Source organism: Arvicola amphibius, chromosome 18 (genome assembly GCF_903992535.2).
Source record: "Arvicola amphibius chromosome 18, mArvAmp1.2, whole genome shotgun sequence".
Taxonomy (NCBI): domain Eukaryota; kingdom Metazoa; phylum Chordata; class Mammalia; order Rodentia; family Cricetidae; genus Arvicola; species Arvicola amphibius.
Window position 1 is genome coordinate 10154686 of NC_052064.1, and position 25900 is coordinate 10180585.

The 25900-nt window shown below is 41.4% G+C and overlaps 1 protein-coding gene across 1 annotated transcript in view; it reads right to left on the bottom strand.

Moving 5' to 3' along the window:
• Positions 1–25900, bottom strand: part of Cdk14 (cyclin dependent kinase 14) — a 529530-nt gene that overhangs the window by 287043 nt on the left and 216587 nt on the right. Inside the window, exon 6 of the mRNA XM_038315331.1 lies at positions 5704–5798. Within this exon, the coding sequence (XP_038171259.1) occupies positions 5704–5798 (95 nt within the window). The remainder of the gene's footprint in view (positions 1–5703; positions 5799–25900) is intronic.

Consider the following 25900-nt stretch of genomic DNA (forward strand, 5'->3'; position numbering starts at 1 on the left):
ATAATACTTAATGAGAATGAAGACTCTCAAAATTTAATATTGAACTATAGTTTGGAATTCTGCCAATATTCTGTGTTATGCTGTGTATCTATAGATGTAGAGCTCTATCTTAAATCACGTTTTTAAAACTAGATTCATGCTCAACTGCTTACAATTTAGAGGATTTCTCAAAGATCATTAATGGAGGATATGTGAGCATGTCACCTGAAGTTCACCTCACATTCTTACCTGTAACTGGGTAATGCAGCTAATGCAGTGACTGCTTCTGAGACAGTCGGGGACCATGGCGAGCAGGCACTACACTGGAACGTGCACTGCATGCTGGGAAAACCACTGCCGTGCTTTGTGAATTTATCTATCTATCTATCTATCTATCTATCTATCTATCTATCTATCTATCTATTTACCTAGGGTTTTACTATGTAGTGCTGACTGTTTGGAACTCATAGAGATCTTGCCCTACGTCACCCAGAGTGCTAAATTTAAACGCATGAGCCACTAAGAGCAGCCTATTCTGTGAATCTTGAAGAGCAACAGGATCTGTGTGCCATCACGAAACACTGGACACACAGTCCTGTGGGCTCCAGTGCAGTCAAACCATGACATGTGACCTTATTTCAGCCAACTATACCTAAACAATTCTGGCTCATCATTGGATGGCAACAGCCCAAAGACGCAATGAGGTCGCAGAGGCTATTTTGACATCATTAGCGGAGTGGCGACTCTATTAACCCAGGAAAGCCATACAAGCAATTGAGAGATGCAGTACGTTTTCAACACTTCCAATGGCAGCAGGTGCTCAGAGCACACTTCCCAGCCGTAATTCTTGCTCTAGGTCTGACTGGCTAGAGTCACCTGATTTTTCTTGTTTTTTAAGTCCAGTTATCGGGTTGCCAGTCACAATAACCCTACAAGACTTTCATGCATGAATCAGCCAAGGAGAAGTTCTGTTTTGCAATAGGGAACTCTGGTTGGCACATTTGTTTTGAACAGAGTCTTTAAATGCTCGGACACAACTGTGGATCTGTAGACATGCCATTGTTTGAAGCTGCTATGCCTGCTCACGTAGCATGTTTGCTTGGGTAGAAAAAAGTTTAGATGTGAGAATACAGATGGAATGTAGATCAGCTGGGTGGAGACATAAAATACGAGTTAAATGATGATTTATGAGTTAAAGTGATGAAAATTTTGTCTCTGCTGTTTCTCTCTCTCTCTCTCTCTCTCTCTCTCTCTCTCTCTCTCTCTCTCTCTCTCTCTCTTTGTGTGTGTGGGAGGGGTAAGGGGTAGTTGTGTGAACAAAAATGTTTAACAATTTCAGATGCACCAGATAGCATGGTGTGCCTGAGAGAATTAATCACTGCCCTCATAAACCTTGGCTCATTTAGAAATCAGGCTGGGTTTCCGACAAGAGAGTGTCCTCAGCATTGTGACCACTGAAGTGGGAGTGTCCCAGTGTTCAGGCATGGATATCTGTTCTGTAGTCTACATTAATTTATAATGCCATACTTACTGATTAATGCATGAAAAACTAAGCCAAGACTTAGGGTGTTAACGTAACAACCATCATAACATCACAATTTTTTTTGTTTTGTTTTGTTTTTTTTTTTTTTTGGTTTTTTGAGACAGGGTTTCTCTGTGGCTTTGGAGCCTGTCCTGGAACTAGCTCTTTTAGACCAGGCTGGCCTCGAACTCACAGAGATCCGCCTGCCTCTGCCTCCCGAGTGCTGGGATTAAAGGCGTGTGCCACCACCGCCCGGCACATCACAATTTAATTGGACAACATTTATGGCAATGTTTTATAAAACTAATAGAGCCATGAAATTTTTGGTGATCTTTCAATCATTTTATATGATTTTTGGTTGCACTGTCTTTTTCTCATGAGGCACAGTCTTACAGTTTTAAGTTTTAAAATACCTTCCATATTAGTTTGGACTCTTCCAATAGTTTACATCATAGTAGGAGGAATAAAATGACCACATCGATTTTTCTTGGGATTAGCTATGAATTTCTAGGTTTTCCTCCTGTCACTTTTTGAGCGGTAACTCAAAGACTAACATCTGTATATATTCCACATACGCCCGAGGACTCACGACACCCACACACCCCCATGTTACCATCACCACGACCAAAGCAACGAAGTTATTAGACACGGCCATCTCCTACATAATTGCATCCTTTTGCTTATGTTTATTCATGTTTTGGTGGCATGAATAGTTGAGGTAATATCTGGTCTTCTACCAAACTCCTATATGCACAATATCATACATCAATCTCTATAACTTATATATCTTGTAAAATCAAAACTTTGTTCACATCTGAAAACTTCATTCAATTTTGTGGTTTTATTTTTGACAGGATCTTACTAAGTGGCCTAGAACTGGCCGAGAACTCTCAATGTAGACCAGGTATACATGACAGAGAACTCTGCCTGCCTCTACTTCCTGAGTGTTGGGATTAAAGGCTTTTGTTACCATGCTTGGCTTTTGCTTCTTTTTGTACATCATTAAATATGCAATAAAAAATGATGTTCCAGATGGCTTGCTCTTTTGCAATTTAAAGCAAAACACAATGATTATGAAATTAATGGCAACATACATTTCTATAATTGTGTTTACTATTAATATTCTTATTCCCACTTATGGAATATGTCTTACATTTTTTCATCATACTGTTAAATACAATGTGGCACTCATTTGTCTTTGACAAAAACCAACGAGCATAAAAAGCTCAATTGCTTAAGCTTTCTGCTAAAGTAGAAGAACAATTTTGTTAGCCTTGTCACAGCTAAATGTATTCTGGAGTCAATGATTCTAAATGCTATCATATTTCTCTTTCAAGTTTAAACCCATACCTGAAATACAGATTGCTGCCCCAGTGTCTTAGACCATTAAGAAGCGACTTCCTTCCCAAGCCTGCTTGTCCTTCCCGAGATTAGAGGTGACCCTTTGCATCTCCATTGAGAGATGAAAGCAGTTCCAGGAGCACACTTAGCAGAGGCCCCTGTGACCTGCCACTGAGATGTAAGTCACCCAGGGAGCCCGAGGCCAACAAATGCCGGCTTCAGAGCTTCCAGATCATTACAGATGCACACAGTGAAAGTTGGGAAGAATTCAGTTTCACAATGTTTTAAGGTATTTGAGAGGAAGAACAAAGTGCTATTAGCCACTGGACTGCTGTGCTCGAAAGTCGTTTCCTTGAGCATTTTCCCATATCAACAATGTTCTGTCACGTATTTCATTATTCTGGCCTTCGGAAGGCTTTCGGAAACCTACAATATCACTTGTGAGAATAACATAAAAGAGATAGGACTAGGGCTCTCTATCAAAGAAAGGGGTAGACATACATTATATTGCATGGGCATTGACATAAATAAGAACCCTTCGTGTAGTGAGGCTCACGGGTGCACCTCAGAAAGACACTGAAAACAATTCTAATGGAAAACAAAGATGTAGCAGAGCTCCAAAAAACTGCCAAAGTCTCTTGTTTTACCTTTACATCTAGAGTTTTAAGAGTGTGGCATATTGATTTTTTTCCCTTACATTATATAACTATGTCCTTTCATAAATGTTTATTTGTTTTCTTGCTTGTTTGTTTGTTTTCGTGGTGGCCAAGACTGCTCCCATGGTCCTTTACAACTAGGCATGAACTTGTGCTGGTTTGAATGACTAACGCCCCCATAGGCTCACATACTGGAACGTTTGGACCCGGCTCACGGCACTGACTGGGAAGGCTATGGAGCACTGTGGCCTGGCTGGAGAAGGAACACCAGTGATGCCAGGCTTCGGGGATTGACAGGCTCGCCACTACTCCAGTTTGCCTTCAGCTTTGTGCTTGCAGTTCATGGTATGAGCCTTTAGCGTCTTGCTCCTGCCTCTAGGCTTGCTGCTTGCTACCGTGCCTCCCCAGCTAAAAATGGAATTCTAAATATAAAAGCAAAGCAAAAAAAAAAAAAATGCCCAACTCTCTTGCTTCACTTCAGGGCAGATTCACCCCTTCTGGAACCTTATGTGAAAATAAACCCTTCCATGCATTGTTTTGCTAAGGCATTCTACCACAGCAACAGAGATCTAATGGTACAGCCCTCTCCCCAGAGCTGCATTCCTACACAGCACTCCCTGTGGGCACAGGATCTTGCGAACTTCACCAGGCTGGCCTTCAATTTTCTGTCCAGCCCAGCAGGCTTTGTATTTATGACTCTCCTGCCTCAGTCTCCTGAGAAGTTGGTGTTTTGTGCCACCAGGACCAGTGAGAAGTAACATGGAACAGCAAAATCAATGCTGCTTATAAAATGAGTTTGATATCATCAACTTTAAAATATGGTAATATCATAAAGCTTGAGAACGTTTAGATTGCAATGTTTGATACTGATTTCAGAGTACACTAAAAAACAAAACCACAAGCTGATGTGTGCGTATATGATTATGTGTATACATTACCTTAATTAACATACACATATATCTGTGTTTTAACTTCACATCTGTGGACAGTACACGGAAATCAATATAAGGTCCGTTAATATAAGTGACCCAAACATTGTTTTTTTATTCTAATTTAATTGCCCAATTTGAGGGAGGCAATAAGTATATCTTTAAACACTCTTTCTGTAAAGCATTGTGGAAGACAGTATAAATAGAAAATTCTAGATTTCATTGAAATATGTAAATCAGACCTACTAGAAAACATGAATCGAAAGTCACAAGCCTAAGTCAGCTCAATACATTATTGACTACAACTCATGGAGGAAACAAAAGAAATTATATCTGTATTGATGGGTGAATCTGCTTCCACTCTTGGTAGCACGTAATATATGCAACTCGCTAGCTCTAGCTATCCTTGTAACCACATTACCATATTATTCAAATGTATTTATCATTTATATGTAAATAGACTAGATGAATGGCTTTTTCATGAGACAACAATTTTCAAATGATAAACAGACACAGGCAGACATTAGGAAGATATAAAATGCTTCAAATATTCATTCTTTTATATTTTTAAGGAAAAAGGGGAATTAATTTTAAAAAAAATTATAAAAAAGAGACCTTAATACAGTCAAAATCCCAGTAGCTATTCTTTACGATAAAAAGTCAGCACCGGTGTCATTTGTATCTTATAAATTACATGCTCTCAGATCCATCTGGAAAAACTGGGCTGCTAATTATCATGGTTACATTTCATGATTCCACAGTTAAATGATGAGACGGTGCTACACAAACACCATATGTTTTAGTGAGGGAAACGAAGAAAGATTAATTACCAGTTGAAGTTCAGGTCTTCCCGCAGTGACACCCTCAACACAAGAAGATTGTTACATGGTATGCTATACAAATTGGAAGCGTTAGTTAACAGCTGAAAGAACTAAGGAGGAAAACCTTGATACCTAGATTTCAAGTATCTGGATCCCTCCCCAACTCCTGACAATATATCTCTCTATGTATCTATATATAGAAATAGATATATATCTTAAGGATGCTTTTGTGAAACTACATTACAAATTCCAAGGAAAATGCAACTTGACGTTTTTCTGGACCTTCTTTTAAGAGGCATACTCAAAAATCTCTCACAGGGCCACGATTTTACACAAAACAATGTCACACGTACTCAGAAAAACCACTCATCTCAGGATAGCCATTAAAACATCAAATGCTCTCACTGTAAGGTTTTTATTCGTACTTAGCTAGACTATACTCTGATTCCACTTACCACGTATTCAAAGACAAGCGTCAGTGTTTCCTTGGTGTGGATGATGTCATGAAGCAGCACGATGTTTGCGTGCTTCAAGCCTTTCAACAGAGACGCTGCAAGACAAAGTGGGCAGAGAAACAAGTGACCATTAGTAAGCCGTGTCACACTACCCATGTGCTCACTGCCAGATGAAACCCATCTACTTCCCACGTTCTACGCCGATAACAATGAGAATAATGGTTGGAAGAACAAGATTTTCCTTCTCTCCCAACTGCTTCAACTGTCAGTCGTCAGTAGTCTCTGGGTGGGTTCCACTGAGTTCAGAGTACATGTTTGCTGTGGTTTCAATTCTTCCAGAGGAAAAGAACTAAAATGTGTGTGTGTGTGTGTGTGTGTGTGTGTGTGTGTTCCTGTGTGCACAGGGTTAGTGCACGTGTGGAGTGGGGGAGAGTCTGCAGGAGCTGGTTCTCTCCTTCTACCATGTAGGGTGTGGGACAGATTCATGCCATCAGTCTCAGCAGCAAGGGCCTCTGCCCACCAAGCCACCACACTAGCCCTCAATTCTGTTAAATGCTTGAAGTTTATTTTCATGAGGATTATTTTCTATCAGTATGGTTTATCACAACATATGTTCGACGTGCGTGTGTTCTACCAGGACTGGATAAAAAGTCCTGTAAATATCAACTAAACCATATGGCTTCATATGAGTTTCTCGATCCTTATTGACTTTCTGAATAGAATAATAGTTATGACAGCTACTGAGAGTGCAATGTTAATGTCCCCAACTAAAATTGTGTCTTAATGAAATTATGTTTTGAGTTGTGTAGTTGTTTTTTTTTGCTTCTTTTTTAAAATATTTATTTATTTTGTGTGCTTGTTCATGTCCTAACTTAGTTTGTGCTGTCATCCTGACATAGCCCACGGTTTTCTGAGGGAGTCTCATTTAGGAGGCTACTTCACTCAAACTGGACTGTGGAGATGTCGATGGAGCATTTTCTTGACTGCTAACTGACACAGGAGGGCCCGGCCCGCTGCTAGCAGCATCATTTTTTATGTAGGTGTAGCTGGGCTTGGTAGGAAAACCATGCGAGCAGAAGGCAGGGACAGGACAGTAAGCATCATTTCTCCACGGTGTCTTCTTCGTGTTCCTAGCTTGCTGGGGTTTCTTCTGATTTCCATCTGTTATAGACTATTGCTCACAGATGTAAGGAACTGAATGTGCCTTTGGGGCATAGTGCTCATCACAGCAATGGAAGGCAAACTAGTGTGCATGCACATGTACACATGCGTGTATGTGGAGGTCAGATGTCTTCTTGCAGGAGTCAGTACTCTTTCCCGCGTGTTGCCAGGCTCGATGACATGTGCCTTCTATCTACTGCACAATCTCGGCAGCCCTGCTTCAAGCTCCGAAGTGCTGATGCTCACTGCACACACCCTTATATTCTTTGTGAACTGACCCTTTTAGGGCTGTATATCGTTTGGTTGTTGGAAGTATCTGATGCTCTGCCCTTCACCTTGTGTGGCCTGTCCAGTTTGAATGAGATTGCTTACATGGTGGACCTTTTATGGTCCTTTTTCGTCTGTCTTACCAATTCTGCCATAACAAGTAAAGTTTTACACACAACATATGTTTTTAAATGCCATCCTGCCGATGTCTGATTTTCACTTGACGGGGTTAGGCCACTTACATTTGCTGTAGATATTAAATGTGTGGTCGCCTACTATTTGCATTTCCCCTGAACACCTTGCAATTTAACTTTCTTTTTGTTTTTTTGTTTTTTATCTTCTATGTTTCTCAGGAGTTCAACTAACACTCACTTTAATTTTCTCCTTTCTTCCTCGTTTTCTGCTGAGCTTTGGTATTTTCTTTTTTTAAAAAAAAATATTTTTATTTATTTATTTATTATGTATACAATATTCCGTCTGTGTGTATGCCTGCAGGCCAGAAGAGGGCACCAGACCCCACTACAGATGGTTGTGAGCCACCATGTGGTTGCTGGGAATTGAACTCAGGACCTTTGAAAGAGCAGGCAATGCTCTTAACCTCTGAGCCATCTCTCCAGCCCCGAGCTTTGGTATTTTCAATCCAACAAGGCTCTCTGTTGGTTTCATATATTCAAAGGGCTGAAGAAAAAATATTTAATTCCTATTGTAGTCTTCTATATGGTTTTCTTTAGTTTTATGGTGAATTTCTGGTGTGACTCGTCAGCTGAAGTGCACATAGATTCTTCTCTACTCATGTTTGAAGATGCAGACTCCTTTGTTCTTTCCTTGCTCACTAAATGGACTGGAGGCCTTGTTTGAGAGTCCTCTCTCTTGATACTTCTATCCCCCTCTATACAACTGGTGTCGAGCTGAGAGGTGAGTGTCCTCTTCCATCTCGCATGATCTTTCTCATTTCCCTGTCCTTCCTTCTTCGTTTTCAGCATCATTCGAGTGGACTGCCCTTACTTTAGATGGCGTCAGCTCCACAGAGGTGATACTTTGCAGGGCCAGCACCCCTCTGCTGGAAACAGTACTGCCATGCACACTGACTCTAGCTTCCTTCTTCTCCAGCATTATCCTGAGCTTCAAAACACCCAACATCTCTGTCCCTTTTCAGTTTCTTAACCTTCTCTTCGGCCTCCCCAGCACTTCTCTCCCTACCCGCAAGCTTGCTATGGTTTTCTATTGATCCTGAAGGCACGAGTCACCTGTGCTTTGGGGGAGTGTCTGTACCATGAAACAAGAGCAGGCTACCCACCTCCCGCTCCACAACACAAAGGACATTTCTTCTATTGGAGCATCCCTATTGTGTACACAGATGGCACACGAAAGGAACTCACATTGACTACCTGCCATTCAGTTCTAGGAACAGTGTACACTCAACTTCTGGGCCATGTCTCTAGCCCTGATTCCTACATTCTCTCATGGGAATTAGAAACATGTAGGACTAAATGTAATATTTAGATTTAACAAGCAATGACTTGTAAATATACCGATGATTTTGACCTTGTAGTTCCTTTAAAAAATTTTGTTAATAGGGCCATAGTCTTAAGTTATAAGAAATTCAAATATATCATTATTGTTCATCCTAGTAATTTATAAGCTGTCTTTTAATTATTCAACTCTCTCGTCCTAATGAATTGCTAGGACTCGGCTATTAATCTGTAGAACAAATACACATTTGCTGGTTGTCTTCTGCAGCTTTTTTTCCTGAGTTTTGAAGCTGACTTCAGGAGAGGCTGTTATCTCCAGTCACAGCAGAGTATTTGGAACTGATAGCCAGGACAGAGCTTAACACCTACTCTTCCACACAGGAGGAAAACAAAGGAACCAAACGAGGGAGCCTACAGAAATCACAATGAACCAAAGGATCCTGGCTGTGTGAGGCGGGTTTCAGGAATATATGATGTCACGTTATTTGTAATCTCATTTTTCAGTGCTCTCCTATGTTGTCAAGTTTAGCGATGACCCATCTGGATGGATAAAAGTCTAAAACAGAACTGAGGCTTTGACTGCATCAGGAATCCCACACTCACCTGACCTCTGGCTTGGCTTGCTCTTCCCCACATCCCCCATTATTGCCTTTCTTTTACCACTTCTTCCAAAAGCCTTTTCTTATTTCTCAAAATAATATCTTCACACCCACTATGTATTATGTACTGTGCTTTCCTCATGATTTCAACAACAACAAATGCCTGCTAATTCTCATCTGGGGTAAAGCTTTTATTTTCCTTGAAAGACTCTAATGTCACAGACATAAATATTTTTGTAATTTGACCCATGTCATATGATGTTTAAAAGCCTCAAAATACCTTTTAAATAGGTCTCAATTTTGACAGTTTGTAGTTTCCAGACTATATTTATGTATGCTTTCTCAACATACTGGCAGCTAAGTAAGAATCACTATTTGAAAGTAAGTGCTCTTTTTGAGATTAATGTAATGAATCTGTAACTGGAAAGGGACAGGGCCGCATTTTCCAAAGGTGATGACAGAAAAATGGCATTTGATGGTGGTGACAGTGGAAAACGGCCAGCAATCTACCAACACGAGGACAGATGATAGACACGACCCGCTTTGTGCCTGCCAAGCCAGCAGCCACTGTTGTAGCAGGTGCCCAATGCTGTAGTTCCGGCTGCCACCAAGGCAGATAAGTCTCTTGGGTGCCAAGCCAATCCAACGCACCAGTGAGTTCTGGAACCAGTCTCTCCTTCTCCACAACAAACAGTTTTCAAAATAACACCCTTGTAGACTCAACTATATCATAAGTATACCATGTGTTATTTTCTCAGAGTTTGCAAACAAATCAAATCCTGCAACATTTGCACTGGTTACTCAGTAGACTTCCTTTCTGCACAAAGTTTAATCAACCATCCAGCAACACTTCAAAATCAGTTTACCAGGAAGGTTTGAAATGACAGAATTGTGTATGATACAAAATGCTGAATTAGGATTGAAGGTGAAAATCATAGTTTTGGGGCTCTGATGTCACAATAATATGACTGAAAGTTTTCCATTCTAAAAGGTAACTGTGGGATGCAGGGAACCCCACCATCGAGGGCCCAACTTCACACATAGCATCAGTCAGTCATACTGGGGACCCCCCACTCTGAGAACACAGAGAGTGTCCACTCTGATTGGAAGGGGATGAATTTTATCTAAAATTCAATCTCATCATGATAAAAAGAGAATCTGAACCAATACATGAAATTGAAGTAGTTTGGTTTGATTAAATCTCCGGTGCAACTGATAAAAACTGTTTATAATGAGGAAAGGAACCCATCTTTAGAATATGAGAATGTCTGCTTCTCCTCGGGAAGAAAAGACTGGAGACACAAAACATATCCCTGTAACTTCGGCACTGGAAAAGAAATAGGACATTTTCCATTTCCCATCATCTTTTCTGTGTTCTTACCAGTGGGTGAGATGTAGGTTGGTACCTGATTTTTCCCCAAAATAATAAATATCGATAAACCCTATCTCACTCTATGAGGAACAGATAAAAAAAATTTTCAGCTTGCACTCTGAAACTCGCGGTTTTTTTTTTTACTATAAACAATAACAACTTTCAACTGAACTCCTATCTTACTTGCTAACAGATTCTGAATATTTTCTAAATTAAGATATTGAGAATGGGAAAATTCTAAGGATGAATTGGAGGAGTCGAGGGGGAAGAGATGACTCACTGCTTTCTTGTGTCTGTGGTGGGGATGTGGTTTACACGGAATGAGAGCAAACATGTATCCTGAAGACTGATGGACGGCTCCTGACACTCCACCCACATTTTATAACGCATGCTGCCTACCTGGATACAGGCTGGAAAAAACAATTATACATGCCATACTTCCACTCATTTCTGGTTCTTCCCTTAATGATATCCAGTATTACACAGTATTACACAGATAAATATTACACAATAAATACACAACAAGAAAGAAAGAACCTCAAGACTAATAAAAAGTATTATTATAGCTTCAAACCTATATTTGTCTTTTATGTGTGGGTGTGGGTGTATTTGTGTACCAGTTTACACGATTGTGTATGCACATGTGTGTGGAGGTCAAAGGTCAACACTGAGTGTCTTCCTTGGTTCTCCTTATTTTTTGAGGCAGGGTCTCTCACTAAACCAGGAATTTGCCATTTTGGTCAGATTGGCTGGACAGCCTCAGATACCCTTCTGTCTCTGTGCACTGGGACTACAAGTACACTAAATTGCTAGACTCTCTCTCTCTCTCTCTCTCTTTCTCTCTCTCTCTCTCTCTCTCTCTCTCTCTCTCTCTCTCTCTCTCTCTCTCTCTCTCTCTCTCTCGGCTCTGGGGGAATTTGACTCAACGCTTCAGAGTAAGCCATCTCCCCAGGCTGCTCTTTGCAGTTTCTATACACATACTCCCTGAGTTATGTAGGAGAGAAGTCATAGCTCATCCAAACCACGAGGCTAAAGTAAATATGGCACCATATAGACATAAACCCCACACAGGTCTAAGAATAATGTTCTTGTGTCACAGATGTGTGACTTCAAGTGTGAAAAGGTAATGCTAGGCTAGGAATACTTTAATAGTATCTGCCTTTGCCTCTAAAGGATACATACCGTTTTATTTGTTTCTTAGCCTTGTCTTCCTGTAGGCACAAGGGCAAATTCAACCCCCCTGCATATTCCAACTGCTCGGCCTCTCTGAGTTCTCCAATGACACAAATGTGGAGCACGCTATTGGACGTTGAAGCTTCCATCTACCCCTTTGACATCAACAACCCACTTATCCAGCCCTTGACTACTGCAAAGGCCAGTCATCTAGAAGTGACTTCCACACTGCGGCACACACACAATACTGACTCCTTCCTATAATGCTTCGAAGAACAGACCCCTCCATTAGTGTGGCTTAACCACCAAGACTGCCACGATATGAAGCATGGTTCAACCCAAGGAAGCCTAACTGATTCAAAGTGACTAAGAAGTCTTCACAAATGCATTCCTGCCTTTTCCACCATTAACATTAAAATCAACCAAGCTGCTGTGAAAGAGCAAAGCATTGGCTACAAAAAAAAGGGAAAGTACTTATCGAACCAATTTTCTTTTTTGTTTTTGTTTTTTTGTTTTGTTTTGTTTTTGTTTTTGTTTTTCGAGACAGGGTTTCTCTGTGGCTTTGGAGCCTGTCCTGGAACTAGCTCTTGTAGACCAGGCTGGTCTCGAACTCACAGAGATCCGCCTGCCTCTGCCTCCCGAGTGCTGGGATTAAAGGCGTGCGCCACCACCGCCTGGCTCGAACCAATTTTCTAACTGAGAAGAAAGAATTTAATTTTCTACACCCACTTTTCTGTATCATTTCACTTGCTTGTGACAAAGAAGCATTATTTTCAATTTAAAATGTTTCTGAAAATTTCTTTATTTTCAGCAGACTGACTAAAATAAGAAGCATTCAGATGTTTAACTGCATGATTAGCAGGCAACTCCAGAGCAATTACAGAAAGGAAGCACCATAACTGCATCACGTGTGTCCTGCATCACGTCTGTCCTGTGTCCTGCATCATGTCTGTCCTCTGTCCTGCATCACATCTGTCCTGCATCACGTCTGTCCTGTGTCCTGCATTACGTCTGTCCTCTGTCGGGCATCACGTCTGTCCTGTGTCCTGCATCACGTCTGTCCTCTGTCGTGCATCATGTCTGTCCTGTGTTCTGCATCACGTCTGTCCTCTGTCCTGCATCACGTCTGTCCCGTGTCCTGCATGTCTATCCTCTGTCCTTCTCATTTCCTGTGCTGAAGAACTAGCAAAAGCAGTGGAAGGAAGGCCCCACTCTTACCCTTCTAACTCAAGAACTCTGAGGATCCCTAAGAAATTCAACTTGTTTCGCACACCACACAAATAGCTGGAAGTATTCCTTTTCTAAAGACTGACTTTCATGAAGATAACATTAATCCTCACATTGTAAACCATCTCAGCTCCTGGTCTAGACTACAGTCAGTTCAGCCTATAAATCTCCGTTCAGCAGGCCTACCACAATCTAGTCAATCTTGTTCCTATCTGCCCCAAGAATGACTCTCTCAAAAGCAGGCAGCACATAAATGTGGAGCATGTGGTTCTTCTCAAAGACGAACACATCACAGGGAACTTTGCAGAAACTGCAGTGCACAGCAACAGGGTGGGAACAATGGCGACTGTGCTCTGGACCCTGGCTTCTGAGCAAAAGAGGCTTTCTGAATAGAGATTCTAGAAGGCTTGATAATGCGAGCATTGGTTGGCTGGATTTTTTTGTTTGTTTGGTTTTTTCAAGACAGTGTTTCTCTGTAGCTTTCGAGCCTGTCCTGGAACTTGCTCTGTAACCCAGGTTGGCCTCAAACTCACAGAGATCCACCTGCCTCTGCCTCCTTAGTGCTAGATTAAAGGTGTGTGCCACCACTGCTCATTGGCTTTTATCTGGCTATAAAGGCAACTTTAGTTATTTCATGCTTTATTATACAAATTTTACAAATTCAGTGAGAACCGTGAAAAGCATGTCACATGGAGGCAGTGTGTCTCCTATGTCCTCTGACTGTGAATAAACATTTATATCGCATATGATATTAATATTGGCCAAGAATTAAATCAACCTCTTTTATATAAAACTACATTAATAGCTTCTGATGGCTAATATTAATTGTCAAGTTGATACCCATGAGGGATGCTTCTGGGCACACGTGTGAGCAATTGTCTAAATCGCCTCTAGAAATGTCAATGAGGGGAGATCTTCGTTACTCTAATTGACGTGGGGGACTGTGAGCCGTATGAACTGGAGAGGGCACGCCGAGCACTGGCATGGACTCATTCACTGCTTTCTGCTCTTGACTGGGACGGGACCATGACTAGCTCTGCCATGCTCCTGCCATGGTACTTCCCTGCACTGAGGGGAGATGGCCTGGAACTGGCGACCAAAATGAACTCATTCTCCCTTAGATTGCTTTTGTCAGGGTATTTAATCACGGTGAGGAAAGAAACTAAGAAGCAGTTAATTTCAAGGCCGAAGCCTCCTTTGTTGTGGCTGTGTATCCTAATGCCTTAACAAATGCATGTGAGACAGCCGAGAGATGCATGGCTGAACACGCGAGCACACACACACGGGGGGGGGGGGGGGGGGAACAGACACAATACCAGACTCAATTAAAAGTTAAACTCCTAAGCTAGAAGGTAAAAGAAATTCTTGGCTCTACACTTCTAATCATATTTTGGCATGCAGTTTTGTTATGTTGAGTTCAAAAAGGCAAAAAAAAAAGTCAACGCACAGGATCACTGGGTGAATAATACATTAGTAAGGTCATGGCTGTGTGGCCTTTGAATCACACCGCAATTTCCAAAGTCAGGGAAACTGGAAGACGGGCTGTCAAATGCCAGAGGAACATCACTTTGAGAAACAGACACCTCACTGTCTGGAGACAGTGCAAACAGATCAGCAGCCAGGCAGGAGCAGCGGGGACAACGGAGACCAAATGCTGATATTTTGGTTGAGGCCACCCTGGGATTTCAAGTATGCTAGCACTTCATTTGACTGGATAACACTCTCACGGGAAGAAGTTACACACGATAGCAAAGTTCAGGTCAAAGCGCATTGTCCTGGAGTACACCACTCATAAACCATTTACTTCCCCACCGTCCCGCCACCATCACTGCTAGCACAGGCACTGGCAAGACATTACAACAGGTACCTAAGTCTGGACAGGCCACACTCACCTAATCCCCCAACTAACCCCAGTGACTTACTGCAAGGTCACTAGCACGCAGAACCTAACCAGGTTCCCCTGACATATACCACACCCTCCTTTTCAGTGACCACAGATAACCAGCTGCAGATGTTGCAACACTTGGCCCACTCTCACTGTACCCGGATGTTCAAGTTCTTTACAAGACATCTAATGAGAGCAGTAACGGCTTCGGCCTGCCCTCTAACCATGGTGGGAAAAACTGCAGAATGCCAGGCTCTCCTTGCTTGCATTTCTTTCTCTCTTCCTAATGCAACATTCAGAGGCTGCAGCAATAAAAAATGATAATAATAATTCTTGTTTATGTCAAGTCACAGAGAGCAAAATCTTATTTAATGACTTTGGGGAGATGCTTCTCCTGACTTATTCTGAGAAAAATTCTCTAAATCTCCTTACCACTAGCAAATCTACTTGGTTACCAACAATAACAGCCACTTTAAAAGCCTGCATTTGGGGCTTCTAGTTTCTCACTAAAAGCCATTTTCTCCTCATCAGGAGCTGCCAACGCTGGTGTTAGATTTCACACAAGCACTCCACAGATGCCTAGCTGAAGACATTTGGAGGTATGATTTACTATGAGAAGCACATGAGTAAAAAGATAAGCTGCACATTATATACTTTATGATCTGAATTCACAACGTAAGTTCAGTTTGAGAGAATAGCTTAAGAGAATAGCAGTTTTTCAAGAAATCAGACACACAAAAATAGGTTTATCTGTTATAATTAAAAATTTCTAAAAATTTTGCATCTCTGTCTCTACCACTGGCGACAGAAGAATGGAAGGTGTACCTGGTTCCCAGGTCAAAACAATCCTACTGTGTACTGTACGTCTCACTTACAGTGAAGAAAGCAGGGCTACCTCAGAGTCTGTGCGTAGTGGCTGCGGCCAACCACACGAGCTGCCTTCGCATACAGGAAAGACAGCTCCTGAGAAACATGGCAAGCATCACTCATTCACATCCCCACCACCTGTAAAAAAATTCATCTAACTTCCATGGACTTGCATTTCCATTTCTAGAAAGTGTCATCATGTCTCATGGATTAAATTCACCCATAATTTAGCTTCTACAAAAGAGACTGAATCAACAAACCCAGTGGAAGTAATCCTCACCCAATTAATCGGGTGAATGGCACCTTCCAGATTTCTGAACTCAGCCCTCTGACTGAAAGTTATAAACACTGAAGCTGAGAAATGGGGGCCACAGGTCTCGAACTCCAGCCTTCTCTGTCCTGATGCGGTACAATCATTGGTGCTTTTGGAATCCAATTAAGCATTATCTGTTTCGCTGTCTTCATTTTTCTAACTTTGTTCCAAGATTTTCCCCTGTGGCCTTGGATTCCCTTTATGTTCAGGTGTTTCCAGATGCTGGGGCAGAAGATCCTCACACGAAGATGCTGATAAGGACATCAACTGTATCTTGATGGTTGTGAGAACTTCTCTTGTGTCATTTCCACTGCAGCAAAGACTTTTTCAGAGATAACAATAAGAAAAGAAGAACACTAAAGGGAAAATTGCTGTTCAAACCAGCTTTTAAAAATTGCTTTTATCTGATCAAATTCCCTTCTCCTTGTAAAGCCTTTCAATAGCATCTTAGAATGTAGTGAAGAGCTGCGGGCAGGCCGGCTTTTCATCCTGCCCGGCTCCCGGCCACCTTATGCCCCGAAATAACAACATACTAATTGTATTCATTTAAACATTGTCTGTCCCATTAGTTTCAGCCTCTTATTGGCTAATTCTCATATTTTGCTTTAACCCATTTCTAATAATCTGTGTAGCACCACGAGGTGGTTGGTGTCTTACCGGGAAGGATTCAGCATGTCTGACCTGGTGGCTGGCTTCATGGCATCTGTCTCAGAGAGGAGAGGCATGGTGATTGACTAACTTCCCTTCTTCCCAGCATTCTGCTCTGTCTACTCCACCCACCTAAGGGCTGGCCTATCAAATGGGCCAAGGCAGTTTCTTTATTAACCAATGAAATCAACACAAACAGAAGACCCTCCCACATCATCAGCAGAGCACAGAAGAGGCACAACAGGCCCTTATTGGAGCTCTCCTTACCCTCCCTTCATTCTGCCGTGCTCTGGGTGTCCAACATGCAGGGTTTCTCTGGGATCTCCAGTCATGTGACCACTCAGACTTCTGGTAAGTTATCCATATGTCCTCTATCTCATTGCCTCTGGATCTTATCAATTCGCTCCACAGGTTCAGATCTTAATCGGGCCATTTCATTTGAAGGCCTTCTATGGCCCATACACTTGAAATCAGAAGAATTTCCTAACAACACAGTGGTGCCCTTTCACTGTACCATAATTACCTGATGATCTGCTTCCAACTGTCAATCCGATTAGTCACCGTGTACTTACTCTATCTGAGACTTGTGCTGGTGTTAAGTTTACAGAAGATGCCTATGCTCCAAATACTGCTTGAGTAACAGAGACATGAGTAAGAAAAAGGTTTTCAAATGTTCTATAAATCATTGCAAGCAACACAGCGATTACTCTCTGATGTAGATTGGTCATTTTAGTACACTGTGTTTGGTCAGCCTGGATATATTGATTAATAAGCTTGTTGTCAGTCTGATGTCAGTTGGCAAGCACAATGCCATTATATATTTCAGTAAAGTAGAAGAAATCTTCTCCAGTGACACATGAGTGCTCCTTTTTTGAATTGGAAAATGCTATATATTAATGGTCACTATATTTGGTATTCCTCTATTTTTTGTTACAAAAAAAAACACCATGACCAATGCAACTTGTGAAAAGTGCCTACTTGGGTTTACTGTTTCTAAGAGTTAGAATACATGATGGCAGAGCAAAAAAGGACATGGCAGCAGGAACCGATAAGGACTCGCCTCTTAATCCACAAGCAGGGGACAGAGAAGGCACTTGGAATGGTGCAAGTTTTCTGGAAACATCAAGCCCATCACCAGTGACACACCTCCTCCAGCAAAGCTACACCTCCTGATCCTTCTAAAACAGTTCCACCAACTGATGTCTAAGCATTCAAAAATTTGCCTGTGGGGCAATTGTCATTCAAACTAACTATGATCCATAAAAATGAATCATTTTCTTTCTATTCAAAAGTATGGAAAGGTGGCAAAAACATTAACATGGAGAATACCATTTATTTTTAAAAACTCCTGCCAGAAACTAGAATAGCATCATAACATTGTGTCCAGCAGGAGATAAACTCATTGACAATATGGCAGCCAAGAAAAGATATACATTCTGACCACACATGGATTACAGGAAAGTCAGATGGTAAGGGCCAGTTGGTTTAGAATATACAACATTTCAATTTTTTTAAGAGCTTCAAGATCTGAGGATTGCATATATGTTAACTGTGACTAGAAAAGTCTAGCCACCTAGGCATTATGATGTAGGTAAACCTTGCATCGTTGGTGTACACAGCTAACCTTGAAATAATCATCATTGCCATAACTTTAAACTCTCCCTTCCCCAGGCAACAAAGACAATTGCACCTTGTATTTGCCAGACTGCTTAGTCTGTGATCCCAGAGTGAATACTTGAATGTCATATAAAAATTCAACAACACTTTGACTGTCCATGATAAGGTAACAAGAAGAACCTGGGAGTTACCAATGCACAGTAAGTTTTATGATCCTATAAACACATAAACAGAACAAGAAACAAAACAGCAAGAACACGGAAGAAGTCATTACAACATGGTCATAATTCCTGCCAAAAAAAAGTAAAGTCAGAAACAATACTATACCCATTCTTTACTCAAAGCCTGGGAGTCTGCCACTCAGTAGAGAGTCAGCTTTTTGGTGTGGCTAGCAAAGGACTTTACTGAATTTGCATAGCTTTCCTCTTTCACTTTAAATACAGAGACCTTGACTGAAAAAGATAAAATATGGACTTTCTCTTCGGCCAGAAAGAATACTGAAAATCTCTAGAATCAGAATACCTCTTCCCTTCTCCGGCCCTCTGGTTCTCTGATTTGTTCTCATAGATTTTAAAAAGGTAAACATTAAAATTCTGATACTGGTCCCCAAGAAAATGAGGAACAAAAAAACAAAATAAACTTAAGGCTGCAACAAAGAGCCAACAGTCAACCTGGGTCAGCAGCAAGGTCTTGGGTCCAAGACCTGAAGTTGTGACTTTCATTTCAGAAAGTAACAGGCAATGCTTATGATGGCCAGACAGACCCCAGAAGACAGAGAAGGAAAAGAATGTAGAAGATAGTCACCAGGGAAAACATTAATGCACCAAACACAAAGTCAATGAACCCAAACAACTATTGACAAAGATTCACATTGAATAATATTCAACCCTTCATGGTATTCCTGATATGAGGGTACCACTGGCAGAAGAGGAAAGATTGGTCAACATCTACCAAAGCTTAAAATATTGTTCATAATCTTTCTGTCTGTCAATCTGTATTTCTTATACGTGACATTTTGAAATGAGCTGTACAAACACAATACCTTAATCAAGAGCAGAAATAGACATATACACAATGTAACAAAATTCACCTTAAATTTGTATCAACAGAGTAAGATCCATATTGATGCAAATATTCATCTCTATATCATCTCTTCCCCCTGCCCCATTTTTAGAAAGAGATTTAATGTGACCATTAACCACTTATAATCAACTCACTTTAAATGAAAATAAACATTTATAAACAATCATTTTGGGAATTTGGGTATTGTTTTCTCCAGACTGCTTCCTGATGTTTGTTAGGCAGAGAATTTTTAGGGTTCATGGGGACTTTTCGAGGGGTCTTGTTCCTGAAACCACATTAGCCTGGAAAAAAACTATAGATTCTCATCTTCTGTGGAAACAAAAAGCAGAACTTCTTTTCCAAAGTAACATATCTTTAGACTAAAATTTTGAAGTCAAGATACCTTTAAAATACATATGTTGCTTTAGCTTAGCAGCCTTCACAATCAAATGTCTCTCTGCATTCAGTTCATTAATAGTCAAAAAATTTAAAGAAAACACAGTAATATATATAATTCAGACTGTGTATTTTCCATATTTACATGGCTTATTTTTCACTCTATTACTATTTAACATTTATTTTAATATCTTTACTACCTGAATCTATGACTTTTTGTACTCTTTATTCTCTCTCGTAAGTCCATTCGCATTTATCCAACACTGTGACCCATTCAGAGGTCTTGGGGGGGGGGGCACTGAATCTGTCCTTTTGTGTATCTGTACTGTGTTGTTTGTCTGTTTGTTTTTCTGTGCTTTTTTTTGTTTTGGTTTTTCGAGACAAGATTTTGCTGTGTGGCAGTCTTAGCTGTCCTGCAGCTAGTTATAGACCAGGCTGGCCTTAAGTTCAATGAGATTCCCCTACCTCTACCTCCCAAGTGCTGGGATTAAAGGTATGTACCAACACTGCCTGACTTGAATTTAAAAAAAATGCTACTCGGGCATGGCTCAGACTAACTCTGCAGCTTTGCTTGTTGTCTCTACTCTGTCCAACATGGCAGAGGTATGTTCATTGCCTCTGTGAACTATGCTCATCACTCCAGCTCCAGGGACACAGCAAGTCTATGTCACCATTAAGCACCTTGTAGCACGCAGCTCACAAACACCATTTAAAGACTAGTGAGACCTCCCAAAAAAAGCCAGAACTATTTGTGTAGACAGCTATAAACCAGGAAGCCATTTCTTAAAGAAGCCATGCCTCTGCTTGCATCCAGCAAAGAGAGCCTATCTGAAAAAAAAATGTGGCTAACAAGAAGCTCCAACTGACTCCCATTTTAGTGGGCTAGGAACATTTTTTCTTCTTAAACTTTTTTAGGTCTTATGTGGATCCATGACCCATGTTGTTCACCATTTATTAATGAAGACTGCGTATTATGCTTCCTAGCCACCCAGACCGAAATAATCACATTATATTGATTACAATACTGTTTGGTCAATGGTTCAGGCATATTCCCAGCTAGCTCTTACATCTTAAATTAACCCGTTTCTATTCATCTATGTGTCGCCACAAAGCTGCGGCTTACCAGTGTGGTTCTGGCATCTTTCTCCTTCAGCGGATGCACGGTGTTTGCGCGACTCTGCCTTCTTTCTCCCTGCATTCCATTTAGTCTTCCTAGCTCTAGTCTGCTCTGCCATAGACTAAAGTAGCTTCTTTATTAACCAACAGTAATAAAACATATTCACAGCACAAAGAGGGGAATCCCACATCAGTTCACTAGAAGTAGTGAGTAGGAAAAAGCTACAGATAATTTGTTTTTCATTGTGTTCTGTCTCATGAAGTATGGCAGATACACATCACAAAAACACTGACTAGAAATCTGATGCCGTGCAACAGTTGTAAACTCACTAACACTGGAACATTCATAGGATGCTTTAGATGGGAGAAACCGAGAACACTAACGATTGAGGGAGGGGTGGACCACTCTAGATTCTGTAAACAGGCTTACCTGTGTGGAAAGATACAAAGCATAAGGGTTGAAGCGTGGGAGAATGAGATTATCTTCATTATTTTTTTTTTGTTTACTTCCCTAGACAATTTAGTGTACCAAATGTGAGTGGAACAGGGACAGTGCGGTAGGCAGGGACGAATAACACCAAGGTTGTTTGATACACACACACACACACATGCACACACACACTCAGAAAACCTAACTGCCCATACAGGGAAGTGGAAATGCCAGAAGACGCACAGGATGGTTGTGTTCCAACCCTACATCACTGTGTATGGTTTGAGTTTCGTGGACAATGTCCAGTCTGCTCAGTTTCTAACCTCCCAGAGATGATGAACAAGTCATGAATGTCTAGGGAGTCATCCAGTGGTAATTCACAGCACAGACTGCTGTTGGATAAGAAGACGCCTTTGTAGAAAGCAGTGTGAATGCACATCTGGGAGATGGCTTTAGAGAGCCATGACGGTGAAGAGCAGACTCACAGCTGGCAGCGTTCCTCAGTGACAGAGCACTGCAAAGGAGGGTAAAGGACACACCCTCTCACTATTTTTTTAGACAGACACATAGAGATGATATTAGTTTACATAGAAATGTGCTTGTCTAATAAAAGGTTAGCATGGCGTTGTTCTCTTACTTGTCAGGAGAACAGTATACTTTACTTCTCTTACTTGTCAGGAGAACAGTATACTTTACTACAAGTCCTAAAGAAAGGCCAGGGTGGATATATTCAAACTTGAGCTGCACTGGAAAAGACTGTCAACACCGCCCCCCAAGAATTCTTTTCTTCCTGAGATATAAAGATTCCAACGTTAGACATTTTCTAGAATTCTGGTTTTAAATTACTATTTCATTTGAGTAAGACAGGGTATAAGAGGAATTCAAACAAGGGACGTAATCAATTTTCCAAAAGAAATTTTAATGAAAGAGGTTCTCCTTTAACAAATTAACAATGACAAAGAAACCAGCTGTGCCTGTGTGGTGTGTGGTGCACACCTATATTCTCCGTATGTAGGAGGTCGAGTAGGAGGATCACAAATTTCAGGCTGGCCTTAGTTACATAGCAAAGTCCCAGAAAGCTTGGCCTACAGTGTGAGCCCTTGACTCAAAGGGGAAAAAAGTGAGGAATAAAATGAAATATTTAACCAGGGGTAAAATATACTGGTAGTCAAGACTACTTTAACCACAAGTATTTAAGAGTATTTTCCATAACTGATAACCCTCAAAAACATGTGATTCAGACTTAAAGCTCAGAAATATTCTAAAGCAGTTATTTTCTTATAATAATAAATGAAAGCAAAACCCCATCCTTTCTTGCCAGGGAGTGGTAGCACCACGCCCTCCTTATCACAGTACTGGGGAGGCAACTCGGTCTGCAGAGTGAGTTCCAAGACGCCCAGGACTACACAAAGAAATAAACAAGCACTTTGTTACATGGAAGAGAAAAACCAAGAGCTGCCATGACTGAGGTTTTCTCAGTCATTACTGAGGTTTGGCTGCCTTAAGGTTAACGCTTTTAGACGTAACACTAAGGCAATACTGCACAGAGAAGAGGAAGGAACCCCATCTTTCAGATAGACTTCTAACTGCAAGACAATACATTTCCTTTTGGCACTCAATCATTTAAGGGAAAGACCTCCAGGACTTGCATCAAAACCTGTGCGATTGCACACAAGGCAGTGAGATTGTCTCATTGAGCCTTTGTTGTTTCCAAGGCTGCAAACACACAGATCATAAATCTGGAGCTTAGAAAGGAAATCTGATCACCTCTGCCAGCCTTTTCTAACCTACAAAACTGAAAGATGAGCAAACTCCAGAAACAGATAGCTTTCCACCTGGAAGGTCTAGGAAAATAATCTACATTTATTTTAAGGCAGAATAGACCTAGAACGGGGATTTACAAGCTCTACTTTCTGAGTATATAGCCAGTTCTCTTTACAATCTGCTAGGAGCCAAGACAACAGGAACCAATAGAAAGCCTGCTGACTATCTGACCCAAGCCCTTCCTTTGGAGACTAAAACATCCTTCATTTCTCACTTAAATGCCAAGAAGATATTCTGCTGGAGTCAAGGTTTCTATAAAGCTGATTATACTCTGATTTCTGTGGGTCACCTCTCTCTAGGCTCCAGGATTCACAGGCAATTAACTACTGAAGTGCTTTGCTAATTTTTCAAAATCTTTCTGAACTTTATAGAGCCTATTATTGCTTTGTTGTATGCATGAGAATAAGGGCACTCCACAGAGCAATGGGAACTTCCCTACCATTTCCTGAGCAAAATGCTCGAGGTGCTGTATTGATGGGATATAACAGTAAAATTTACACTAGACTACATAAATCAAATCAAGAACTTCATTACCTGGTGCAGAAACAACACAAAAGCCACTCAGTTCAATCAAGGCCATTCAACTCCAATGCACAATAAGTTTATAAAGGTTTTAGTCCCTTACTCCTAGGGCTGTAGCTCAAAGGAAAAGTACTTGACTCCTGAGCATGGGCCCAGGAGTCAATGCTTGAAACAGTCCCACCTCCCCCATGCATACAAAAAGATTTCTCTCCCTCCAATCAGGAAGTAAGCTTTGGTTTACTGGGCAGAAAATTGCCTGTAGGCTGCCCCTAGGGCCTTTATGCACTGGGGTGTCACCTCTCATTTCTCAGTAAAGAGCTTCTGCCCCAGACATTTTTGCCCTGGGTCTGAGTCCAGAGGACCCACTGTGACCACAACACTGAACAGGCCAATCCTTTTCCAGAATACATTTTATTCAATAATACCACGACATCTGATGTTTCTGCTAAGGACCATTATCTTAAGATTCCGAGATTCCAAAGTGTTTCAGTATCTTTCCCATAGACAATATTAACCTGCTGAGCCAGACAGAGTTGATTCTCAGTGGCATAATCAGTAACACCATCAACTAATTCAAACAGTTAAATTAACCCAGTCTACGAGTTTGAATATATTTGGCCTCCATAAACTCACAGTGGGTGGCACTCTTAGGAGGTGTGGCCTTGTTGGAGGAAGTGTGGTCTTGACAGAGGAGGCTAGGTGACACTTGCCTTTAATCCAGACCTGGAGGCTGGAGGGCACACCTTTAACCTGGGTCAAACATTCTGGAGGCAATGTGTCACTGTTGGGGCAGGCTTTCTGGTTCCCTACTCAGGATACCACGTGGGGGGGATGTCAGCTGACTTCCTGTTATCTGCAGGTCATAAACACAGGGCTATTTCTCCAGCACCATGCCTGTTGCGGGAGCTCCTTCCGCTCCTTCAGCCAATAGCCGCTGAGATACCAGCCCATTGGGGTGTGGTCTCTCTCTTTAAAAAAAAAATGCGGCCACTTCCCTCCACTCGTGCTCTGGCTTCCGGCTCTGCTTCCGGCGACTAGGCTCCCTTCCTGATTGCGCAGAGGGCTGTTGGCTGGGACGGTGATCTGTAAGTTTTTCCCTTTTAAATAAATAACCATTCTATTAATCATAATTCTAAACTGGTGTGGGATTGTTTGTGACATACGCCTTCATCTGGCACCCAACATGGGGCTCAAACCCACGACCTTGAGATTAAGAGTCTCATGTTCTACCGACTGAGCTAGCCGGTGGCGGGATGCAGCCCAGCCGCCATCTACACATGCCTGTCTGCATGAGGCCATGTACCCCGCCACGATGGGCCGAATCTCTGAACTGTAAGTGAGCCACCACAATTGAACTACTTCCTTTATAAGAATCATCATGGTGTCTTTTCACAGAAATAAGAAACCTAACCAAGCCACAGCCATTAGTCAACTTTCTGATAAAGCATAAAACTGGTCTAAAGAAGATGAATCGATCTGTTTAAAATTGAAAGCGTGTTTCCCTATGCGCCAAGTTCATGAGTCACACTGAGCCATATGCAATTCTTGAAGGGAGAAACTGAGACTAGAACAGTGAGCTGAAAGGTTAGATGAAAACATGACTAGTCCTGCTAGAGCAAGTTCCTTGTGTGCCTGATTCAAAGAATGCACACAGATGTCATTTGCTTCCGTTCTTAGGGAGCTTCCACGGTATGAATCTCCCTTACAAAAGCAGCAATGGCACCAAAGTCATTGATGTCCCTATGGAAGATCTGTAGGGCACACTGAGAAATGCCAGGCTCCTCTTTATTTTGCATGTTCAGATCCTCATTTAACTCCAACTCCAAGAGAAAGACTGATAAAGAGTTTCAGGAAGAAGGGCTCTGGGTTTTAACATGATCTTCTCATTATATAGAGTGCTCGTTCATTACCAGTTATTACCACCCACTGTGAATTGTGCACCAACTGTGCAAGCAATGACTGCTGTCTGTATATGTGTATGGATGTGTGTATGTGTGTGTGTGTATGAACACACATGTGAGTACGTAAGGGTTGTGTGGGTGTGTTTAAAGTGGACACACGTGTATGCATGTGTGTGTGTGTGAGGGCATATATAGGCACATGTGTGGATGTGGTTAATGTATGCATATATAAATACACATGTTTATGTATGTGTGTATAAATAGAAACACATATATGGGTATGTGGACATGTGCACAAACATGTAGATATGTGCAGATATGGATAATCACATGAATGCTCAGCTT